The 25,716-nt window shown below is 38.9% G+C and overlaps 1 protein-coding gene across 1 annotated transcript in view; it reads left to right on the top strand.

The window, feature by feature from the left end:
- The window catches only part of LOC129367440 (low-density lipoprotein receptor class A domain-containing protein 4-like), a 215,163-nt gene that overhangs the window by 50,824 nt on the left and 138,623 nt on the right, over window positions 1–25,716 (top strand). Inside the window, exon 4 of the mRNA XM_055041849.1 lies at window positions 12,993–13,614. Coding sequence (XP_054897824.1) covers window positions 13,575–13,614 — 40 coding nt within the window. The 5' untranslated portion in view covers window positions 12,993–13,574. The remainder of the gene's footprint in view (window positions 1–12,992; window positions 13,615–25,716) is intronic.

Here is a 25,716-nt window from a genome sequence, read left to right as displayed (position 1 = left end):
ATGATTATTATTTGGAATATGCGACAGACTGGTGAGCTGTCCATGGTGACCCCGCCTCTCGCCCGGACCGTTAGCTGGAGATAGACACCAGCATCCCTCCCAACACCAATAGGGTTGAGGGTGTTAGAAAATGGACAGGTTGATGGATTATTTGGAATAAATATTCCCCAAAGATTTTTTTTGCCAAAATTTGGCAAAAAGCCCCCCCTAAAATACTTAGTCATTTATTTTATAATGACTAAGTTATATATACTCAATATATCACTGAATATATTCATCCAAAAGCTGTATTCTTCAGCATCCAGAAATATCAATACGAACTCCTTTGTGAAAAGGGGGAGATAAATCTCACACATTTCACATTACATCATAGGTTGATATGAAAAAGTATTTTCTCACCTATGGATTTCTTTTTTTTTTCCCACACTTAAATGTTTGAATTCATAAATAACTTGATGTTTTGTTTGAACAAAACATCTGGATCCTGAGGAACCAAACCCAACAAAATCTCCTTTCCACCACTGCCACGCTGTTTGAATATTTAATGTTTTTGCTTTTTGGAAAACTGGAACAGCGCCGGCCGAAGCAGGAGGTTCACCTTCTAATTAGGTCCCTGTTTTAGGAACATACAACATTCAGAAAGTTTTCACAAAGCCAGTTATCCAAGTAGACTGCTTGAAAAAAAAAAACAAGAAAGCTGAGAGACAGAATTATCAGGCAGGAGACAACTGTGCAATTAGGCTGCATGATAAGATTAGACAACACACACACACGCACGCACGCACGCACGCACGCACGCACGCACGCACGCACGCACGCACGCACGCACGCACGCACGCACGCACGCACACACACACACGCACGCACGCACACACACACACACACACATTTGTCTCGCTGTCTTTGCAGAGACTTTCCATTGACTTCCACCCTGATCAATTTCATACTTTCCAGAGTGAGTATTATTTCTGTTTTTTTTTTTTCTTGTATATTAAATCCAAACCTCCGTCTTTTATCAATGAACCAGTTTAAAAAGTTTTCCTCTCTGGATGTGAATCTCAACTGACATCATGTGCAAACAAACTCCTGGACTGGATGTTGTTCTCTGCTGGATCGTAGTCGAGCCGGGATTGGTGCACCACACCCGCAGATTTACACACACACACACACACACACGCGCACGCACGCATCCGTCCACACACACACAGACACACATTAGGCTAATACAGCTTTTAATGCATGATGAGTAATCAGGACTTATGCAATTGTGCGTCGCCACACAGACAGACAGATTGTCTGACTGTCAGATGTGTAATCGTGTCTACAAGACGACCAGGGCGAACCAGAATGAGGACAGTGATGTTTAACAGCATTCACCCTTGTTAATTATCATCTATTACCGTCTTCAATCATCCAAACCTACGTGATGGACAACAGACAGTCATCTCTAAAAGTTTTCCACAGACACAAATGCTGTATTTCTGCTTCCATGTTATTTTTATTTCTATTTTGGTGATTAAAATTGTGTGAAGGGCAATTGTAATACCAGGAACTTCATTTATAGTTTTGGTTGTGTGTGGTTTTTATTTGCTTTTTACTTGTTGTTTTTGATTGCCATGTTTTACTTTTGGATATTTAAATGGAATGTAAATAATCAGCCCTGCGACAGACTGCCGACCTGTCCAGGGTGACCCGACCTCTCGCCTGAAACCTTCACTGGAGTTTGGCACCAGCAGCCCTCCTGACCGGACCTGACTAGGGATAAAGGAGTTAGAAAGTGGACGGATGGAGGGATGTAAATAATGAATGTTTATTAGTCTTTGAGAGGGTGAGCTTTCATTATTGTGTCATTATTAATATATTACTTGAAATGGGCTCGAAACAAAAATATAATTGAACTGCATTCCTCATGGTGGCAGCATGCTGTAGCAGCTCTATTCATTCTGATTAGTTCTTTTTATTTTGTTTAGGCATTATTCTTTGTAACCTTCATTCTCTCTGGACCCAGTTGATGTGGTGATGGATACATTTTTGATTTTACTTTTTCTTTCTGTAAGATAGTTGCTAAAATGCATTACCATGACAACAAGACATTGTTTTTACTAGGGATGCATCAATGCACTTTTTTCATTTCCGATACCGAGACAGATATCTGAGGTTTAACATCAGCCAATCACCTCTGAACTGACTTAAAATCATTTCTTTTAAACACAGATATTTCTAAATGTACTGAATTGTCAATTTGGCATCTTTGCTATTGGTTTAAATAAACTTTGCAAGCTTCACCAGATGTGTAAAAAATAACACAACCTTAATTTGTACAGTCAGTGTAATTGGAAGTATGACAACCAAAGTAAAACTTGAGATTCACTGGAAGACTGACTGCTACTGGACATCTTTCCTGGCCACAGCATCATCCACCAATACTCTATGAAAATATTTGGATGATATGAGTTATGAAAAAATGTCATTGTTCTTTTGAATAACGATAGCATTTTTTAAGCAAACTTAATTGGATGAATTTGAATTGAACTGATTGCTGAAGCAAATCGCTCTAAGAGGATGTTTGGATTCCACTCTGTATTCATGGCCGCTGCTTATTGGTCAAAATGTTTTTAGCTGCAACTGAACCTGTCAGCTTGTCCAGAAATGTAATGTACAATAATCGACTGTAGTTTTCATGCATGCGAAGACAAAGTTATCAGAAGTAACTCTTCGACACCTTTTTTCCTCATTTTTTAAATGATGATTGTTGGCTGACCCCCCCACCCCCAAAAAAGAAAAAAAAAACAAATCTACAGCTAATCTTCTAATGGACATCAGGGCTTACTTTGTATGCAGCTTGATTATTAGAACCTTCAATCATTTGCAGCTTAATGAATATTGCGTATCGACCGGCAGCAGGTCTCGGAGGAGATAGCTGGTGAATGTGTTCCTCTCAGGGGCGCATCCTGTAAACATGAACCACCAGAGTCAGCTGAAATGTCTCCTCCACTAGATCTCTACAGATGGTGACAGACACTCCTTCAGTTTCAATCTGTCAACCATCAGTTTAATGAGATAAAATCAATTGGTGTGGAAGATTCAATAATGCCATTAAGATTCTTGAATCTTCAGTGTCTTCACCAAAAGATGAACCCATGTCAGTCTGCTTCTAGGTAACCAAGTGAAACCTGAAAAACCCCAAGGACTTCAGTCAGATGTGCATCTTTTGTAGAAGTTCTAATTAGATTGACAGATTCATTTCAGCTGGACTGAAGTCTACTTATCTTATCATATTTAATATGTACAGCATTTTTATAACAACTAAAGGTAACATATACTCTGTTTCTATGATCAGTTCTCTGATTTTACATTCTATAGGTTTATGTTTGAGTACAAGAAATATAGTTCTTTTATTTTATAAAGTATGGACAAAGTGTTTCTGAAATTTCAAGCAAAAATGTAATATTTATTTACAGAAAATAAGAAATGGTAAAATTAACAAAAAAGATGCAGCGCTTTAGACCTCAGATAATCAAAGAAAACAAGTCCATATTCACTGAGAGACAACAATGCTAATGTTTTAACTCAGAAATCAATATTTGGTAGAATAACCATGAGGTTTTCAATGGGGTTCAGTGTAGTGGGCTTTTCATTTATCCAAAGCTGAATATAGACCTGAAAGATGTGACAGAGATGTCAAAGTTCTCACAATCTTTTTTAAACCCACTGCTGCTATATAGCACAGCTTTACTGGGGAATTTTGTTCAGTCTCGTCCCTGTTGGCGTCTCCACCATCAACATTTGGCCAAAAGTCATCAAATGTTCACTAAAGTCTTAAAGCAATGGAGAAACTGTGCAGAAAAGCCAATACAGAGACAATGACCTTTAGCTGATAGATTTAGGGGAAGGTCAGTGTATTCAAAGCACCCAAAAGATTCAGCAGTTTAACTGTTTTATTATCACTGTCATTGTCCTTAGTCAGCTTCTTGTCTCATTGCCATTTTATGGGAGCTCAGAGACTAAATGGGGAGATTAAGGAGTCATAACAGGCCGTTTCAAGTGGCATGTCACCCCTAATGTCTGCCTACAGCTGAAGCAAATGAGCCAATATCCATGACCTATTTACCCTGCTTTCTGTTGAGACTTCGTCCCAAATGTCATTGGCGTGCGACAGTCACTCCCAAAAAAAAAAAATAAATAAATAAAAAGGGACATTAATATCCACCAAAAATCTGTTGCAGGAAGAGAGACAAGAAATAAAGTGGAACCAAATCTTCATTCAGGGACACATTTGTGACAGATTATTAGGGCCAGACTAAGAGCTTTTTTTTTATTTATGAGGATGAAGTCATAATATTACGACAAAATCATATTAGTAGAATAGAGACATGATATCACCAGAAGAAAAATCATAAAATTACTAGAAAAAAGTGCTTTCAGTGAGAACAAAGCTTCAATAGTTGTAAAGATCTGATGAGAGCAACTCGTCCAGTTTGTGTCTTTATTTAAAAGCGAACAATTGTTTCAAAGTTCTGATAATAATTTGATGCTGATGTGATTAAGTATGTCCTTCTTAGTAAAACCAGTAGCTCATTTTGATATTTTATTTTATAAAATTACTACTTCAAGCTTTTTAATACCATGACTTTATTCTGGTAATATTATGACTTTATCCTTGTATTATTATGACTCTTTTTTTGTATTATTACAACTTTATTGTCAGAGTAGCCTGACGTTCTGTCGTACGACTTCATTCTCGCAATATTATGACTTAATCCTCGTATGACATTTTCTCTGTGTTCTGCTGTTTTCTCGCAGTTTCATAACTTCATTCATGCCATTAAAGATTTCACATTAACGTGAAGCTCTCAGCAGAATCTGCTTTCTTTCTTTTCTAGGGTTGCATAAAGTGCAAGTGAGCTCATTTTGGCAGAACCTTTAAGCAAACCATAGCGTGTTTTTCTGCGGCACCAGCTTCTCACACACTCAGTTTCTCTTGGGATGTGAATCGCTCACCTCCTTTTTCCACAGTGAGAGGAAAAAGGGGAAAGTCGTCTCTGCTGTTTGTGAGCATGCTGTGCTTCGTTCCAAACTTCTGTCTGCTTTTAAATATGCACACGTTTTCATGTTGACGTGCTCCTTTGCACGGCTCGTGTTTTTTGTTCCAATTGATGTCTTCATAGCAGAAGATGGTGATGTCTTTGTTCTTTTCAGAGAAGCTTTAAAAGCGCCGGTGCTTCACCAGATGTAAGTTGTTTTGTCGAACAGAACTAATGGTCCTTTTTATGCTGCTCAAAGCTTCTTCAAAGGAGTAACATCAGTTTCTCTGTTTGCAACCTCTTTTTTCTTAATTCTGGAAGATTGAATTTTTTTCATTTTCCTAAAAAAAAAAAATCTTTGAAGCTTCTAAGCTGGATGTTTTGTTTTTTATTGCTCTTCTTATGGTCCTTTAACACTATAGGAATGGATTAACTCAAGGTAGAATTTGATGATAGATACAAAAAAAAAGAAGAGCTTTATTTTATCTACATCCATCTCAATTAAAGCTCATGAACTGCGACGTGAGTTTTATCCTGCTTGCTACACGTTTGTTCTAAGAGATGTGCGAGGCAGAAACTAAAGCTCCTTTTTCTACATGTGAAAGTGTGTCAGTGTAAGAGAAAATAAAATCATTTAAAAACAGACATGCATTTGTCTGATATCCAAATAGCAGGAATAACCCTGGATGTCCATCATTGAGTGAGGCAGCTGAGCCTTCCCATGTCTGACACCAAATTCCTACTTGTCATTTGTCTCTCAGTGTCTCTCAGTGTCAGTCTGTCCATCTTCTCAGTGCTGGAGTTGATGCATGGCCAGATTAAACCCGTCAGACTCATCAGACTCTGCTGGCAGTAAGTGACACTTTAAGGCAGATCAGTGCTAAGTCTTCCTTTATTGAGGAAGACTTAGCCTCATTTGAAATGAGATACAAATGAGGTTTGTACCTCATTTCTCTTCTTTGTGTTTATTCATGAACTGATATTAATGAGTGGTTTTTAGGTTGAAAATTTTTTTTCATTTGATTTATTTCATCCACTCAATCATAAACAAGAATAGTTCATGCACTAACCAAAAAAGAAAAAAAAAACTTGACTTAAAAGGAGTAGAAAGAAGTATAAATGTATGACATCCACCTCCTAAAATAAACCAGGTAACACTTTATTTGAAGGTGTGTGCATAAGATTGACATGACACTGTCATAAACATGACATAACTCCTATAATGAAAATGAAAGAGACTTCATAAACGGTTATGACTATTGTCATGAAGCATCATTTGGTAAATAAAGACACTTTTAATGCAAAGTTGTTTTAAAACTTGGATTAAAAATGTCATTATTTACCAAATAACACAAACTTGGTCATTTTAATAGCCTTACCAAAAATTATCATCGATGGTGCATATATTATTTTTAAATGATGAATTATGACAAATAAGCACGTACTTTGCAAGCAAAAAAGAATATTTCTTACAGATGGTGTTATTTTTCTAGGAAGTTTTTACATTTGTTGTTCATTACCTCTACATCATAAAACTCAAATTCTTCAGCATTTTTGACCACAGTGGACGGAATAAAGAGCCACATTTGGGTCCGGAGCCGCCAGTTGCAGACCCCTGCTGTACACCATGCATGGTTTTCAATAATTTAATTACAAATAAAAGTTTCAACAGTGTGGAGTCCATCATCTGAATTCAGCAGTCTTTAATCCCTCCAAATTAAATACAGAGCAATCATCCAGAATGAGCAGGAAGCTGCAAAAGACCTGAGACTGGGGTTTAGGTTCACCCTAAACCAAGACAATGATCTTGGTTTAATAATCAATAATCCAGACCTACAATGAGACGGTTTTAAATACATTCATTCACAAAAGCCTTCTGTGTCTGCCTGGGGGTGGAGTTACCTGGCCTGTCCTCTCTTCTGGAGTCTTATTTCACACATGCACACAGGTGCATGCCTATGAGTGACCACTCAGCAAACAATCACACACAGCTGCTACCGGAGTGTGAGGGGAGCGCGGTGTGGTTGACGTCTAAGACAAAAGAGGCTTGTTTGTCGAGCGTTCACAGTGGCAGATAGTTATTCTCCCGGATGTGACATGGAAAAGCCACAGGAAATGTTTTTCTCATGGGTAGATGTTAAAACATTGGTTCAATCTCAATCTGTCATTTCAACTTGACAGTTTTATTGGCCCACGAGTTAAAAACTTTTGTCACCACTGTTTTACAAACTAGTGATTTAGGGAGGTAAAATATGCATGCTGCACTTTTCAAAATTTTCATTTCCAAAAGAAAAAAATGTAAAAAATATGGTATGTACTATTGTGGTCCAGACCAGTCTCTTCGCCGACCTAATTTGCTTTCTTTGTTATGAAATCAAATTCTCAGCTTGCCTGGATGTTTCAGTACAGCAGATGTGAGCAGCTGCAGGTTGAACGCTGCTCCTCAGTCTGTTTCTGTCCGTCGCTCTGGTTAGTCCGTATCCTCGTATGACCCCGGCGGTTTGCAAAGCGCCACGCAACGTCACCAAAATGTTCCAGAGCCTCACAAGTGTCCTCCAGTATGAGTAACACTCCGGTGAAAGCTTTCCTCTTTACCCACTTTAAGCAGGTGAAAGGTCACACTTAGCATAAAGCTGGTTTAAGCTGGTAAACATCGAGTCTTCAGTGTAAGAACACTTGATTAGAGGGTTTCTGCTGTGTTTGCAGTTGGTTTTGTTTTGTCAGAGCAGCCTCTCGAGGCTCTTGAATTGTTGGAGTTCATGCAGTAACACCAAACAGGAACACAAACATAGTGCCGTCTATTCCAGGTTTTTTTTTTTTTTGTAAGCTTTGCTGCACCTGTCTTTAAGAGCAGATCCTCAGAGGTTTATTTGGGGGGAAAAACAACCTTTTTGAGTGTGTTTTCCGAGAGTTTGGACAACATCAGCAGGGACCAGTACAGTCACAAAGGCATTCAAAGCCACAGCAGAAATTATTTTATTGGCTATTTTTTTTACCCCCTGAGTTTGCTTTTCTATGACTTGTAAAAAAAGAAAGAAAGTAGAAAAAGGCACTTCAGTTCATCTGGCAAAGGTTTTCATAAAACTGGAGCTCTAATGGAAGGCGGACGTTTTCTCTTTGCCACAAAATTGTGACCTGGAAATCCTAACTGGATCTCCGTGTCCTGGAGACCAGGTAAGAGGGAGAGTTACTTTCAAAACAGGAACCTTTAAGGTGATACATTTTAAATGAGATGAATTCAAAATCTAAATGATGATGTTTGTGTTTGTATGCTTAGAATGGCGATAAGTCCAGCTGTTGTTGACTGATTCCGGGGTAAAACGTACAGCCGTCATCAAGGTGACAGTAGACAAAGACAAGCTTCAAACTGCCTTACAGAAGAACAATGTTTCACCCTCTCTGACACTATAAACACAAACTTTAGTGAATTTCACTGGATCTTATGTGATTGAGCTACACAGAGAAGTACATAATTGTGAAGTGGATGACATGGTAGACTTAACGACCACAACAGCTGAAATCCACAAATCCAGAAGACCTGCTCTAAAAGCTTTGTAACTGTCTATTTTAATAGGCTAAATATACCTAAATATGCATTAATATGTGACCCATAGAGTTGTCCAGCTTTTCAGTATGAATATAACAGTTATTTTCAAATTTGAGCATTATTTAGTTTAACAACAGGAAATGCTGTCTTCACTGATGAAGATTCAGTCACTGTGGCAGGTAAGATGCTAATGGATATTGAAACTGATGGCTCCTCTTACTTTCTGATAACCATTAATGATCGTCTTACCAATTAGGGGCACACAGAGACGAAAGTGATGCCCTCTGTTCTGATGCAGCGGAACAATGTGAATTCACACCATTGGTCTCAGTGCACTCTGAAAAGATCAAATAAACAGCAACCTGCATACTTAAAGATTTCATTCTGATGATAACACAGCAGGTGTTGTTCTTCATTTTCTTTATTCATCCCTACGCTTTTTTTTTTTCAGACTTGTCTATATTTTTCTTTAGGTTGAAGTCCCCATGGAGCTCCTTATAGCACTCTCTCAGATTTGCTCTGTAGTTCAACTCAACAGTTTCTCCAGTACACTATAGCACAAAGTACAACCTGCGGCAAATTTTGGAATTTATGTTGGTTCTGTTTCAACAAATCAGGAGCTTTTTCTCTGGAATACCTCACTAGTGTCAGATTTTGACATTTTGGACGCAGTCTGAGATGAGACTGGAGGCCCAGTGTTGTCCTCAAATGACCAGAAAGTAAATATCCACTTGGAACCCTGCTTTCTCAGCCAGCCTCGACAACAAGTTGTCCTCAGATGACACGGCACACGGACAGACAGCCAACCGTTTAGGAAGTAGTTATTGAAATTGTTTTTCTCTCCACACTTTGGCTGGGTCACACTGGCATTTCTTTGCATATATATATATATATATATATATATATATATATATATATATATATATATATATATTGGTCTATAAATAATTACTTAAAAATTCATCCTAATTTAGTGTTTTTGGATTCGTGAATTTTCTCCAGAACAGTATAAATTTTGACAACAAAATTTTAATTTACACAATTTGAGTGATTTTTTACACCCTCAGCTTGTAGTTGGTTTTGATTCCTTTCATGTGAATATAGGAGAATCACATTTTGAGCATAAAAAAAAGAGCTAATATTTTTCCAGACTGATTCATGGCCCATTTTTGTTTGAGGGCCAGGAGATTACATCACATAAATCGAGTTAAATAATAATTATAATAACAATTTGGGGCAAAACGATTGACTTTTATTTTATAAAATATATGTGAACATTGAACAGTTTTCAGTGTAAATCCAGGCTTATAGTTTTACAGTGCCTTGCAAAAGTATTTATAAGCCTTTGGATGTTTGCCACTTTATAACCACAACCTGTATGTTTGTTGGTATTTTTCAAGGTTATTATAGTTATTAAATAAAACTAACAAAATCACAAAAACTGAAACTGAGAAATTATTTTAGCTGAAATGAGTTGATGGAAAAAACTATAACTAACTGGAACTAAATGATGTGTTAATAAAACTCACCAAAACATGCTAAAGTTATCGACATAATATCCTTAGTTTCCGTGTTTATGAATCAATTTTTTAACCTTTCAAAATGATTTAAAACTGATTTATTTTTCTGTTTACATCAGCTGTCTGCAAATTATGATTTTTCATATTCTTCCTGGCAAATCTCACACCAGTCCGCAAAATGGCGACAGCAAAAGTTAGACGCTTCCAGTTGGTTGTTCAACAATAATTTTTTTTAAATGTTATCTTCTGTTGAGTATGCATTACCCAATGGATGTATATCTAATAACAATGCAGTATTTTTTATCTTTTTGAATTCTGCACATTAAAATTAACCAAAGTATGAAAATACTAAAGCTACTGTAACTAATATAAGTTTTCAAAAAACTAAACTAAGACTAAGCAGTATTTAACTACGTCAGGATAACTAGCAAACAGAACACTCTAAAAACGAATTAGGTCACAGGTTCAATTCCTGGCCTGGTGATCTTTGCTGCATATCTTCCCTGAAAAGTAATAAAAACATTGAACAGTCAATAGTTGAAGGTATTAAAATGAAGTGAAAGTTATTGGGAACGACAGTAACTCAACCAAGATGCAGTAATGAAAATGTAAAAATGAAAGCAGCATCATTGGACCGTGAAGGGGATAAATCACAGAGGTCACTAACTTTCTGAAGAATCAACCGTTACGGACTTACAAACTTGCCGTTGCACGAACGTTAGCTCAAGAACTGTTCCTTGAGCGCATCATGTTGTGGGTTTCAGTTACTTTGCAGATGCATCCGCGCCATATTCACCAAGTGAAATTCAAAGTGTTGCATGCTATTGTGCAAATCATGCTGCAGTTACCATCTAGAGCAGTGGAGATGTGTTCTGTGGAGTAACAAATCGTGTTTCTCTGTCAGGCAGCTTGCCAGGAGAACGTCTCGACTGCCTGCACAGCACAGGACATTTTGGACTATTTCACTCTTTCAACGTTGTGGGAACTGGTACACAAAGTAATATCCACATACATTTGAGTGAGCAATTCTGATACAGAGGAGTTTGGCTGGTTTGACCTCAACCTGATAGAAGACCTCTAAGATTACTTTGCGGTAGACAAAGTGATCTTTGACAAAGACAAAGTAATCTTTGTCTGCCACATGTTTCCGTGGCAGAAACGTCCATGTGGCAGAATGATTATATGAAGTGTGGGAAGCACCATGTTAAACCATGCGGATTAAGAATGGTATGGTATGTGAAGGGGGTATGTGAACAGCAATTTTCAGGTAAGCCACAGGTTCTCAATTAGATTTAGATCTGGGTCATTCTGAATATTAACATTCTTAAACACTAACTATTTCCTTGTAGACCTAAAAATCTAAGTATCATCACTGGAAGGTAAACCTCCAACTTCTGTCAGCAGGTGGTCTTCCATTATTTCTGTTCAGCCATCAACTCTCACCAGTTTGCCTAAACAATAAAAGTGCTCTGGTATAATCAGAGCACTTCAACATGTTTGCTGTGTCCTTACATGACCTGGGGCAAATTAGACTTTTTTTTATGGCTTTCTTTCAGGAGTGGCTTGATTGGTGCTGCTTATACATGAAGGCCAGATTGATCCACACAGTTATAAAACCTCTGATTGGCTAAAAACAAGAAGAATTTAACTATTTTAGAGTAAAATGTAGAAAATGTCATATTGATCTACTGTGATTTGTTCTCATTGTTTGACATTGCAACATGTTGGATGCTGACTTGGTTTAAGCCAAAAGAAGACCGCGATGAGTCACAGCGTGTGTGTGTGGTACCTCACTAACTTCATTTTCTTCCACAGCACTTCGGTCCTCACCTCCTCTATTCCAAGCTATTGTGCATCTGCTTACTGTAATGAGGCTCGATAAGAACCAGCAAACAAAGCCGAGATAAGACGGAGATCCATTGAGCCTTTCCAAAACTCAGACAGGGCGTATGTTTGTTTATCTGTCTGCTTTTTTCTATTCCTCCTCTCTTTGACTTGTTCCATGTCATTCCTTGCCTTGAACTTGTTTTTAAACCAGTTTTTTTCTCATCTGCTGTTTGATTTCTTTACGCTTTTATGCGTCTGCCACATCTGTTCTTTGATATTTTTTTTGCATGTTTCTTTTCTTTTCCTTTCTTTCCTTGTTGCTTCATTTTATGTGGGTTGTCTCTCTCTTTCATGTTTTCACACAGGCTTTCCTCCCTCTGTGATTCCTTCCCCCGTCACACCACACCCCGTGTGTGATGCATCTCCCTCGTACCCTCGTTTTTATGTCTCAATAACAAGAAAAAGTAGTTTTCTCCTACTTCACAAACAGCCTCACCTCCTCCTCCTCTTTTCCTGTCCTCTTCCCTCACCCCCTCTCTTTCTTTTGGAATTTATTTCTTTCCCAGTCACACAAAAACCGCACTTGGTACTTTTGAAATGGAAATAAAGTTTTGTTGTTTCCTCAGCTGTAGCCTCCTCCAGCCCTGTTTATCAGGCAGACTTCAAAGTGGCATGCTGACATGTGGCGCTATCTCTCCGCCGCTCTGTGAAACAGGGTCACAGGCGGCGCTTGGCTCTCAAAAAAAAAAAAAAAAAAAAAAAAAAGAAAGAAAAACTTTCCCCTTTCATGTGAGAGCCTGGTGGGTGAGAGGAACCAAAGGGGGTCCATGCCAGCCCTCCGCCCGCGATCTCAGCTCAGACACCAATCGTCCACCGCTGCGCACATCTGCGTTTGTGTTTGTTGCGTGGGAGTTAGTGGAGGTGTGTGCTCTGTCAGCTTGGTCCTGCAGGCCAGCGGTTAGCCTCCCCGCGTTCTGCTGTGGTCCACCTAAACCACCTGTTGTTTCTGGTATCTCATGAATTTCTTCACCGAGTTCCCTCCCTCTGTCTGTGTTTTTCCTCTCCTTTCCCCAGCTGTGGAGCCAACCTGTGAGTGGCGGAGGAGTTGCTGATGAGTTTCGGACGGGACGAATGTGGGAGGAGGACAACAAAAGCAGGAAGCAAAAGATCAAAACGAATCAGAGGGAACGGCAATAAGAGCTGCTTATGAAAGACAACTCTGAGCCGCGCCCCGGACCACGTCCTTCATCCTCTCACCGTGCCACAAAATCCCCATCAATCTCTGCCACAATCCGTCCTCTTTTCCTGTGAGCCATCCCTTTATTCTCCCCTCCTTCAGAACATAGCTGAACCCCCTTCTACAGACCAGTGATCCAGGCAGCAGCAAAAAAAAAAAAGAACAAGGGGGGACGAGACAAGCTGTCACTAAGCACAGGAGGGACCCTGACTCGCTGCCGGGTGTGAGAAAACAGCTGCCTCTAGCTCGAGCGCATGGGCTGTTGATAAACAGAGATGGCGGTGAGACTGGCCGGTGCCACCCTGTCCTCTCGACCACCCTCCCCCTCTCCGACGGCCTCTGCCCGGACAGGTTAAGGTCGGTCCATCGGCATCCATCGCAGCATCTGCAGCAGCTGGCTGAGCGTGGGAAGGAGCAGTATGCAGGAAACTGACCTACCAGCTACAAATGCCTTCAAAGGTAAAAGCCGACAATGAGCACAGCTCTGTGTCCCCTACTGTGTGTGTGTTTGTTGTGCATCAACCTGTGTCCTGGTAAGAAAATCTCACATTGGAGTTGCACCAGGGTTCACTTCAACCAAACCGAGACCTTGGGTTTGGTCTGCGTCAGAGTTTGATTATGCATTCACAACTCCCCAAATGAACCACACTTTCTAGACAAACCAATTAGTTTGATTAAAGCAGACCAAACAAAGCTGGCATGAATGCACTGTTATGAACCAGAATCGATCAGTGGACAGAAGCAATATACTCCTTACTAGTGTGATGTTTGCACACTTATAAAGAAATACACTAGATTGGAGTTGATGTCACTTTACTAGTCAAGTCATACAAAATGCTTCTCTTATAGCAATACATGGTCACAATCTGTTATCTGGTCTCTACCACACTTGTGTGCACTTGCATCTCTGTCTTTTCTCTGGTGCGTTCACTGACAGTCTGTAATGGAAATGTACAAGCATCGCTGTATACATTACAACGAGTTCCAGACCAAATTGCCCCTTTGCCTCCAGAATTGCCTTGATTTGTCATATTATAGACCCCACAAGGTGCCCCTAACATTCCTCAGAGATACTTGTGAGCTGCACATCCACAATGCAGTTTCACAGCAAACTGTGGCTTGACTCATCCAACTGAGTCACATTTTTCAAATTATTATTGCCATCTTATGGTAAGCATCTGTGAATTGTAGCCTTGGTTTCTCTCTCTTTGCTGTATGGAGTGGCACCTGATGTGATCTTTTGCTTCTGTAGCAGCTTCAGTGTTCCACAAGGACCCTTTATATATGATACACCTAGTACTTTGGTTGTAGCTAGTGTTTATTCAAACTACTGCTGATCCTCCTCTGACGTCAGTAGATCATTTTTATTCACACAATTGTTCCTCACTGAGTAACTTCTGTTTCTGGATCTATCCCCTGTAAATCATACATAGTTTGTGTGAAAATCCCAGCGTTTTCTGAAATATTCAGACCTACTAGTTAGTCGCCAACAAACCTTAAATCTCCTTTCTTCTCCATCCTGGTTCTTTGAACTCCAGTAGACCGCCTTCACCGGATGCCTAAATGCATTTAGTAGCTGATTTGCAGTTTGAGTTATTAAGCCTTTAAACAGGCATAAAGTGTGAAACAGGTATAGAATGTTCTCCTTCTCACTCTAATGTGCAGCAATAAATACCATTTTATTTGTCAAAACATCCACATCAAACCTATTTTTGGTTGCAAAACAAACAGAAAAAACCCCCAGATAATTTGTATTTTGTAAAATATCTTCTTGATTGAATACATTTGTTTAAATATTCTTCTTAAACATTAAACTGTATCTTAACTATTACGATACAGTTTCCAGCAAGCACCTGGCTGATTAAAGAACAGAAACAGATATACGTTTTATAATTGTGACAGAGTGATTATGATTTGAAATAGTTGAGATTAGAGTTATCCAAAGGATGGAAGCAAAAGTCCAAATTCCATATACAGCTTCTTCTGAATCACATCATATACAAATTAGGTTCAAACTATCCAGATTTTCTAGAGAGATCTTACTGTCAGTGAGGTGTAATTTGGACTACATACTTAGTTATGAATATGTCTCCTGATTTCTTGCAGGAGGCAACATACCTGTGTTTGCTTGTATTATATTTCTAAAGTAAGATGTTAAAGGCTGGCCTTGTCAGGCATTCTTTAGCCAATTCGGTGTGCTCCAAACTCTGCCTTAGCAAAGCCTCGCAACTTTTCTTTCAATTTCTAAATCAATTCATGTTTTCATGTGGAAGCTCGTATAAATGAGATGGTTTTTGTGCCTTTGTACTGTCAAAACACGTCGAGGACATCACCACAGGGGATGAGTGGTATTATCTGTAAGGAGCAGTATAAAAGCATTTTCAGGATCGTGCCACCATGAGTCAAAGTTGTGTTCAAATTGGACCGACTTGCTTAACATTTTTCTGAGCGAGTGTCGAAGAAATGTAAATACGATCCTAACAGAAATAACCCACTATGGTTTTTTATGTACTCTCGTTTTTATGTCTGTGTCAGCGTTTCAAGTGGAATTGGTGAGTAATATGGTTTCATCTTTTTGTTAGCATAGCTATATAACAAGGTAAGTCCAAATCCAGTCAAGCGTATATGTTACATGTCCTCAAACACATGAATTCAGCTTGTTAACAACATTAATATATATTTAATAATCAGTTAGACTGTTCTCAGATATGTCTCGTAAAGTTATGAAAAATTAAGTACATCCCTTGACTTGAAGTCGTCTCTACCCACATTTAATGGAAATCTGGCCTTGCTATGTTTTTCACCTTTGCTTCAGTGCATTGAGGTTTGCAGGCACAAACCTCACAAGCCGCATCGTTTCATTTAGATGGAGGTTCCCAACTAAACCATTGCAACATTTTGATTATTCTCCTTTCCAGCCATTCTGTGGTACACTTGCTGCATTTTTTGAGGATCATACTTCTGTTTCATGGCTCAGTTTGTTATGAGGACGTCTGTTGAAGAAATAGTCTGCAATCTGACTCTAGAATACTTTGATATACAAAGGAGTTTCTGTTGACTGAGCCCAAATCAGAATTTCTCTTCTACACTCCTTTGCGTTGACATGAAATGTTTCCGACTAGATTCTCTGATTAGTTTTCTGTAAACATGTTATTGTGGATAATCAATAAGCATTTTCTTCTATCAGAAGAACATTGTTCCACCGGGGATCAATTTCATTCAGATGCAACTTTGTCTATCTAAGTTGCGACGTTGTACTTTTTGGAGCGTAAACCGTCTTTATCCTGGTAACTCTCCTAAGCAAACCTCACTAGCATTTTAACTGCATTATTCCCAGTAAATGCCTTTCCACTCAAACTCCATCTGTGATTCATGTAGCCCAAAAAACCTGGAGAATCTTTGACTGTTCATCAACCACCATGAGTTTAATTAGGAGCCATTAACATGCTATATTATTGATAAAAATGTGAAAAAATAGCTATAGTTGTTCCCCATGGATCTTGCTCCAGAAAAATGTGGAGAGGATTTTTTTCAAATGAAGCAGTCCTCCGTCAAACAGCTGGTTGAACTAGCAGCTCAGATCTCTGCCATTAATACATTAATACGCCCCCTCACCGCACCCTCTGTGAGGGTGAGGGATGACATTTCAAACATCACACTCTCATAATGCAGAACAGATTCTCCAACTGCTTCCACAAAGTTCACTTTCTGCTGTTATGCCTTTGATCGCCGTCTGGGATGTTTCCACTGGCAATGTTAACCAGAACACACCAGGGACAGGATCACCATTCACCGCTCATTTATCAAAGACTCTCACCTCAAGTGGGTTGGACGGCCCAAAGATGGTTCTGTAGACACAGAACGACTTACAGAAAGAACTGTTGCTCTCGAGAAGATGATTCATCAAGACAGAAAGCCCCAGTCTGGAGACCTAAAGAAGCCAATGCTGACTGACTCACAGCTCAGGCTGTTCCTCTCTGGTCCACCCTGTGAGTTCACCGAAAGACCGGTTGGAATGGCGTCGGTAAATTTTTCAACTCATGTGCCAGCTTCGAATCTTCGCTAGTTTTGTCGGAAGACATGCGCACGCTTCCTGCTGTTGTTATTATTAGTGGAGTAAACTGCTGCATCTGTGGAGAAATCCCTCATGAGCCAGGCTTTCTCACTACTCCCAAATCACTCGTATTACATAATTCATCAGCTGCGTGTATGTGCGTGTGCGAGCATGTGTGTGTGTTTGGGTTTGCTCAGGTCAGTCTCCACTGCAGCCCTGAGGGGGAGCGGAGGGGAATGAAGTCATCGAGCGATAGTAAACAAACCGTTCAGAAGTAGGCAGACGGCGGTGGTCGATAGCTGCAAGGCTAATGCAAGGTTCTGTTTACTCTGCAGGGTTCATGTTGGGTAAAATGCTGCGTTTCACACACACACACACACACACACACACACACACACACACACACACACACACACACACACACACACACACACACACACACACACACACACATGAACTGTCTGAACTTACATGCATCCCTGCATTGGTCTGTGAGCATCTATGTATCAATGCAACAAGTTCCACTGTGAGCTTTGTTTTAAAGGAGGGAAAAGTGATTTGGTGCCCTTGCAGCTCCTGAGTGGAAAACAATATTTTCCTTCTATCACTTGTTTTCTTTTACCTCTCGACTTTGCTTCTATGACCTCACATCGGTGTTGACCACTTTCCTAATCACTGTGTTCCTGTTTGATGCTTCACTTTATCACCTGACCTTAAAATTATGCAAATGCTTTTTTCAGATGTGAATAAACCTAAAGAGTTTTTTTTTTTTTTTTATCTATTTCTATTCGTTCCAAAATGCAATTGCAGGCAAGCTGCAAATGACTTTCAGTTCTGTAAAATTTCTGTTTCATTTTCTTTTCTTTACAGTGAATGTCATAAATTAGCTCATCAGTTGTGAAAGTCTTGCCGTCTATGCTTTCCAAGATGGGGCCACATGAGGTTCCAGTTATTCCAACCTTTGCTTTGCTTTAATATAAAAATGTTAATGATTCAGTTACCAGCCTGGGCTCTTTATGCATGGAGTCACATCGTCTCCAGCTGGATATGCTGGTTTTCTCCAGTTACTCCTGCTCCCTCACACGATTCTAGAGTGTTTATGTTGGAGAACCTGGTTCCTCTAACTTGCCCTTCAGAAAGTGTGTCTGTGTGTTTTAGTATTTCTCACCTTGTAAGGCCCATTTTCCCAACAAATCCTACCGATGTGAGGACATGCTGGTCCTTATGGGGGCAGCTATAAGCCACACCCTTTTGATTCTGTCATCCCAGCTACATGAATACTCACATGACCTATGACCTCAGGAGTTTACCTCGTATAAAGTAAAAAGACAAAGTGAGTTTTGTGGTGTGAAAGGGGCTGCTATGTTTGACAGTAATTAAATGAATAAGCATTTTTATGTTTGAAATGCCGTAGACTCACTTTTTTCCCCCCTCAGTACACTTTAGCTTTTACTTTTTATAACTTTGTGTGATAAATTATAACTAGTGCATAACATTAGCAAATGTCTGTTTTTGTGGGTGAAAAAATTGGAAGTTTGTGTTTTTACATTTCAAAGTGTCTCCATTGTTTCTCATCTTCTGCTGCGTGTGCAGAGCTTTCTATTTATTCTACATTTCATTCTACGGCAATTTATTTCAACTAGTTGTAATGGGACACATATCTTCAACAGAGTTGCATGTGTCATCAGTTCACAGAACATTTTCCAAACATTTTTGGTAATCATTAGTGTTTTTTTTTTTTTTTTTTGCAAATTTGATCCAGGCCTTTGTGTTCTTTTTAAGCAGCAGTGATTGTTCTCCTTGGAACTCTCCCATGGATACCATTTTTTCCAGTCCCCTTGTTATTGTTGAATCATGAGCACTGATCTTGACAGAGGCCTGCAGTAACGTACATGTTGTTCTGTGCTCTTCTGTGACCTCCTGGATGAGTAATTAATACATTCTTTGAATAATTTTGACAGACTGCTCACTCCTGGGAGTGAGCTCCATGTTTTCTCTATATGTGGCTAATGTCTTTCATTATTGAGGCATTGATTTGCCAGAGTACAAAATCATTGGAAATGACTTGTTGGCCCTTTCCAGTGATGTTTTTTCCAACTAGTTTTGAGTTTCTTCCAGTTAGATCATTGCTTTGTGAGATCTTTGAACATGTTCTATTGAGTTGATCCTACAGGTTTGATTGTCAAACCTGACTCCAAGAAATGTGGTTTTTCTGTTTCTGATTAACTCTTTCACGTTGAGATAGGGTGTCTTTTTACTTTCTCTTAATCAACTAAATCTTATAAAGACTGAATTTCTTTTGAACGATGGGGTACGGGTTGTTTCTATGGGCTGATTTTACAATGGAAACAGACGAAATAGTGTTTTGAACTAGACCCCCATAAGAAGAGCACCAAGCTATGTGCTGAGACTTAGGGAGAGAGTAGGAATTAAAATGAAGTTTTAACTTTTAAAAAGTATTTAGAAAAGATCACAATATTAAGAAATAACAGGAGCTGTTTTAGAAAGAGAAAAGACATAAGAAAAATCTTGTTTAAGTTTTTCCAAGACCTTGGGCTGTTGGAGGAACAGCTGGCTTTGGATGTTGCCTGGAGGAGGTGGAAGTCAGTGAAAAATTTGCATGACATTCAGAAAAGGATTGTCGGGCGTGTTGATAATTTGTCTTTTCCAATGTCTTTTACTTCACCGGTTTGCCAGAGTTCACCGATTCCTGAAAAACATCTTTCTCCACGTGTGCTGTGTTCTCACTCGAGGTCCAACCGTCTCACTCTTTCAACACCTTTTCTATCTGGACTCAGTCACTCATGTGAATTGGCAAGGTTTTAGTCTCAAAAGTCTTCTCCTTCAGCATTATCATTTTTTCTTTGTAGATCTGCTGGATTTTAATGCAACGTGTCGACATGGAGAATGGAAGTAGATTGTAAAAGTCTGTCGGCAAAGTGGTGATCTACTGTTTACCATTTGCAGAAAACGGTGGGAGGAGAAGCGATGGCCGCTTCCAGGGAGCAGGAAAATTCAATCACTGTGCCTTCAACTGGGAAAGTTTTCCGACTAAATCCAAGGAGTCTTTAGGCACATCAATACTACAAACTCACTATTAGTTTCACCAGGGGCGAACAGCAGCAGAGTACATTTAACTAAGTACTGTACTCAAGTACATTTTTGAGGATCTTAACTTTACTTGAGTATTTATTTTTTGGGGAACTTTGGACTTTCCCTCCACTTCATTTCCAGGAAGCTTGCCATTACATTTTCCTTTTGGCTAGATTTGAAGTCCGCTGTTGCCGTTTTTCTTTACTGGAATGCAATTGTCCACACGCTATGCTCCGGGAGCCAATCACAGTCACCGCACACACCTGAGATTTGGAGTGATGTTATCCTCGTTAAGTGTGGCCAGCTGAGCTGCTGCTTTCAGAAACAGAACTCAATGATGGAAACCCCCATCAGCGAAACCAGCACAACCCATGACCATGTCTGAGCTCCAGGTTTTAACGTTCGTAAGCTTCTTTAGTAAAGAGCGTTTTAAATGATAATATTAATAGTAAAAACATTCTTGCATTTTAATGCTAAAGTTTTTACAGGACCTGTAGAAATTTTGTAGCAGAGTTGTTATGCATGTCAGGAGGTCATCGGGTGGTTTCAGCAAGTTACAAAGTTCTGCAAAAACACTCAGAAACAAGACAGAAAAGTACTTGTATTAGAAAAAGTAATTTGTACTCTGGAATACCTTTCAAAAGTAAGTACTTCAGCACTTTGACTTGAGTACGCTTTTGACCGAGCAACTTTAACTTGGAATGAGATTTGACCGTGAGTGTCAATACTTTTACTCAAATACTAGAGCTGAGTACTTTGCCTATCACTGACTCTTTGCTATAATTTCCTTTTGTGTTGTATTTATATTCTTTGTTTTGTATTTAATTTGTATTTTTTTGTATTCTTTAGTGTATGCTTACTGTGTGCCACATTTTTGCCTGTGAGCTGCTGGTAACTATAATTTCCTGAGGGAGTCTTCCCAAGGGATCAATAAAGTCAAGTCTAAGTCTAAGTCTAAGTCTTTGCTAGTCGTCTTGTTTTCTGCCGTTGACATATTTCCTAATATTATCCCTCCCTCAGTGGTCACCTTCGTTTGTCTGCTTCCATTTATCTCACGCCGTCTGCTGTCCTCCCCTCCTGCCTTTGGGGTTTAGTCTCCTCCATTGCGGTCTCCAGCTGCAGCAACTCCATATTGAGCTGTACTAATGTGGAGCCCTCATTCATCCATAACATGACTGACAGCTTCTGACCGTTACAAGGGTACCTGCTGTCCCCCAACCTCTGGCTGGCTGCTTACACAGGCTGAGGCTTCAGACACAATCCTTAAGTGTCTACTTTTTGGTACAGAACTAGAATGATAGCCCCCAGTTTAATTAAAAGGAGTAAGATAGGCTGTGGTCCACTTATGAACTCATTTGTATCTTCTCAGTCGACTTTCCAACCATGATGGCAGAGAAGATAATAAAAATGACAAACACTGATTTGATTCAGCTGAAAAGCTCTTAGAGATTTGTGCTAATTAGTTTTCAGGCAGAAAAAATATTTTTCTAGCTTAATTCATATCGAAGTCATATTTCCACAGTTTCCTGCTGTTGTTTTAATAGCAAATTTCCCCAAGACAATTACTTTGCCGACGTCTTTAGGCTCCTTAAAGTTCAACACGCTGCTTTTTTTCTGTCTCTGCGAAGCCGGTTTGCTATCGAGTGAGTAGGTAGAGAGGAAAATAACTTTACCCCCTGGGACCCCTAGAGCTGAGAAAATGAGTTTTGGGAACAAAATCATCATGTTAAAAACAATCAGGAGATAATAGCGTACATGCTTAAGGCAGTCAATTCAAATTTCATGATCTGGTGTATTAAATTTCTGTTCTAAGTTACGAAAGAAGAAAGTTGTTCGCTTGTACTGGTTTATACGACATATCTGTCTATACTTTGCTTTCTCACAAATGCATTGCAATTGAATTCATAAGCACGTAATGCTCCAGGCTGTTATTGGAAATACATTTTTAGAAGTTATGGCAACACAAATGCTGGCTGTTTATATTCATAACTCTGAGCAGGAGTACAAGATAAAGTTTTGTCACTTGGCTCTATAAAACAGATTTCAGTTTCTAAAGTGTAGGATGACTGGGTTAGTTGTCCAATGTGAAAAGGACCCAGAACTGGGCCCTCCAGCTGTCAAATCATGGTCACTAATAGTTTTTTTTTTTTTTTTTTTTTTGTTATGTCTGTTGGTGAAAAAACAATCTCCTAATATTTAAATTACATCAAACATTTTCCATTTTCTCTTTCTGATTGTCTCTGCAGTAGTGGGAAATAACTCCAACTCAAACACAAAATGATTTGGGTGCCGACAAAACCTCTGACTCCATTAACTCCAGTAGAGTTCAGAATGCTATGGATTTAAAAGGGCAGTGTTATGAATTTTCTAGAAACGTAGTATAACTTTATATTAAAATCAAGTACCTCTGTTACCTTCAGTTCAAATAGAATGCTATACAGATCAAATATGACTGAAAAGTCATTTAGCTTCATCATTTAACACTTGGAAATTGGGCCTCTGTGTCTTTAAGAAACTCCTGCATTGTGCACAACTGAATACATAGAGATTTAAGAATTTCTCAAACATTCATGAAAGAATCAAGTCCACACTCCCGGAAAACATAACATTACGACACGATGTAAAGCTAAAAAGAAAGCGGACTTTGCAGAACACTGCCCCTTTAAAGAAACGGTGGTGTGACTTTCACCAGGCGGAGATTCAGCCTCTACAGCTGGAGCTTTCTCATTTCTGCATCCTCTGCTCTAATGGTGCTTCAAACCCAGAAGTCTCTGTCAGAGACCAGCTGTGTGTCTTTGCTAGTGGAAGTTATAATTAGGACAGATCCGATAGGAAACCTTTTTAGGCTACTAAATGTTAATTGCTACGCTGTTTCATAACTTGCGTTAGCTTGATGCTGCTACCAGGTGCGTCCTCACTGCTGCACCTGCCAACAGGATCAATGGCTAGAGGTGAGCGGCCATAGAAACCGCTGTAGAAGCTCAATGGTAAGAGGAAGGTTCAGTCAATAGCATTTGGAGCTCACATCTAAAGATGTCTCACAAGAAGAAGCCCAAAATGCAAATAATTTGAACCACAGCATGTATGGAAAGCCACAAATCAATAACTAATAAAGTCTCAAAATAGGTATTTATGCATGTGAGCATTTTTTTTTTTTACAGAAATGGAAATCCATGCACTAAATTAATTAGAATTTGTTTTACTAATTACAACTGACCTAAAACAGAGAGGTTTGGTTTGATTTAACTATAGAAAGTGGGAATAATGGTTTTCAGTGTGTGTAAACGTCTGGGTTCCACTGTATATACTTGAGATATAGAATATAACATAAGGAATACTTGATTCCTTGCTGTGTGACATATATATTTAAAATTTTCTTTGAATGGTCACATACGTCTCTAGCTGTGCTGCTATTCACAATGCAATAGCTTAATTTTACATTTGGAAAATAAATTTGCTTAATGGACATTTTGAAAAAACAAAAACAACTTGTTTCTTTATAAAAAGTTTTCCCACTATTATAAAGTCTTTAGGCTGTATGAATATGAGTGTATTTTGCAAAATTAGCATGGAAACACTTTTTCCAAATCACACAAATGTTGTAATCAACAACTGGCTGTTGCTGCTGGTGAAAAAAGAAAAGAAGACGACAGGAAGTATTTGGAGGATGATAGCATGGCATGTTTTAACAACCTATCGCGTGGGCAAAGTTCTTTTTGCATGTTTCTGATTTCATGGAAAAACAGAAATTGTCAAATTGTATTTTTTCATCATTAGTGGAATATTGACAAACTTTGTGCATATCTGTTATGGAAGCACAGCCAGAAGATCATTTAGAAGATTAAGATTTACCATATTTTGAAATGGTAAATAATTATTTTTTTTTTACAAACTACAGAATGCAGTGTGTGTGTGTGTGTGTGTGTGTGTGTGTGTGTGTGTGTGTGTATGTGTGTGGGTGTGTGTGTGTGTGTGTGTGTGTGTGTGTGTGTGTGTGTGTGTGTGTGTGTGTGTGGGTGGGTGGGTGTGGGTGTGTGTGTGTGTGTGTGTGGGTGGGTGGGTGGGTGGGTGTGTGTGTGTGTGTGTGTGTGTGGGTGGGTGGGTGGTGGGTGTGTGTGTGTGTGTGGGTGGGTGGGTGTGTGTGTGTGTGTGTGCGTGGGTGTGTGTGTGTGTGTGTGTGTGTGTGTGTGTGTGTGTGTGTGTGTGTGTGTGTTTTATGAAAGCTGTGAGCTGTCCTGCCAGAGCGTACTGACATCACACCTGAGGTCGTGTTAAGGAGGAACAGGTGGTTTTATGACTTCATGTTCTGGTCTATTATTTTTTGCAACTCATAGGACGTGACCATAAAAAGGAAAGTAACTTTCATGTTGTACACTTTCCAGTCACTTTAGTAGGTACACATGGTGTTGGGTTGGACTCAGTAATAGCAGCTACTCTGTAATAGTCCAGCATTTTCCGATAGGATTTTACTATATCATTTCGGAAGGAGTTAAGTTTTGCGGATCAATTTCCTTCAAAGAACAATGTAGTAAGATATATGTATCTTTTAATATCCTGTTTGGCTACATATATATATATATATATATATATATATATATATATATATATATATATATATATATATATATATATATATATATATGAATTTCTGTTTTGACTTTTGACTCTTCATTGCAAGCTTGCACATTTATTGGATTATCTTTTCTTTCTCCAAAAAGCAGTAACGACACGTCAGGTTTCTTTTACTCGTTAGATAATCAAACAGTTTCTTTTCTAGCTATTGCTTAGTACACAAACGTTGCTTTTATTTGAATGAATGTGGGGGTTGTATTTTCTTCACGCTGTGATTTTGATGCCCTCAAAATGACCTTATGTTCCTGATGAATACACGGACAAAAGACTCAGACTTCCATCTTAAACTTAAACCATGCATATGCAACGATCGTGCTATTTCAGATTGATTTTTTTTTTCCACCTTTACTGAATAATTATAGATCCCACATGTGCCTGCTTGGCTCATTACAGGCTAACCTCTGCAGAGGCTTTTGTAGCAGAAGTCAGAAAGTTGAAGACAAAACAGCTCCTTTAGATTCCTCTACAGTCAATGTTCCACTTTAGTTCAATGTACATATTTAGTGTTTCATAAAAACGCTCCTAGTGAAGTGGGGACCTGTATAAACAGGTCCACAGGATGTGTGTCTTTTTACTTTGCTTTAATTACCAGATGCATGACAAAATAATAGTATATGTGTTTGCATGTCAGACAGTGACAATCTGTGTCATTGTCTGTTTTTATATATATATGTATATCTATATATATCTATATCTATCTATCTATCTATCTATCTATCTATCTATCTATCTATCTATCTATCTATCTATCTATCTATCTATCTATCTATCTATCTATCTAT

This window comes from Poeciliopsis prolifica, unplaced genomic scaffold (genome assembly GCF_027474105.1).
Source record: "Poeciliopsis prolifica strain line A6 unplaced genomic scaffold, Auburn_PproV2 SCAFFOLD017, whole genome shotgun sequence".
NCBI lineage: Eukaryota > Metazoa > Chordata > Actinopteri > Cyprinodontiformes > Poeciliidae > Poeciliopsis > Poeciliopsis prolifica.
The sequence above is the reverse complement of the archived record's forward strand: the minus strand, read 5'-3'. Positions and strand labels throughout refer to the sequence as shown.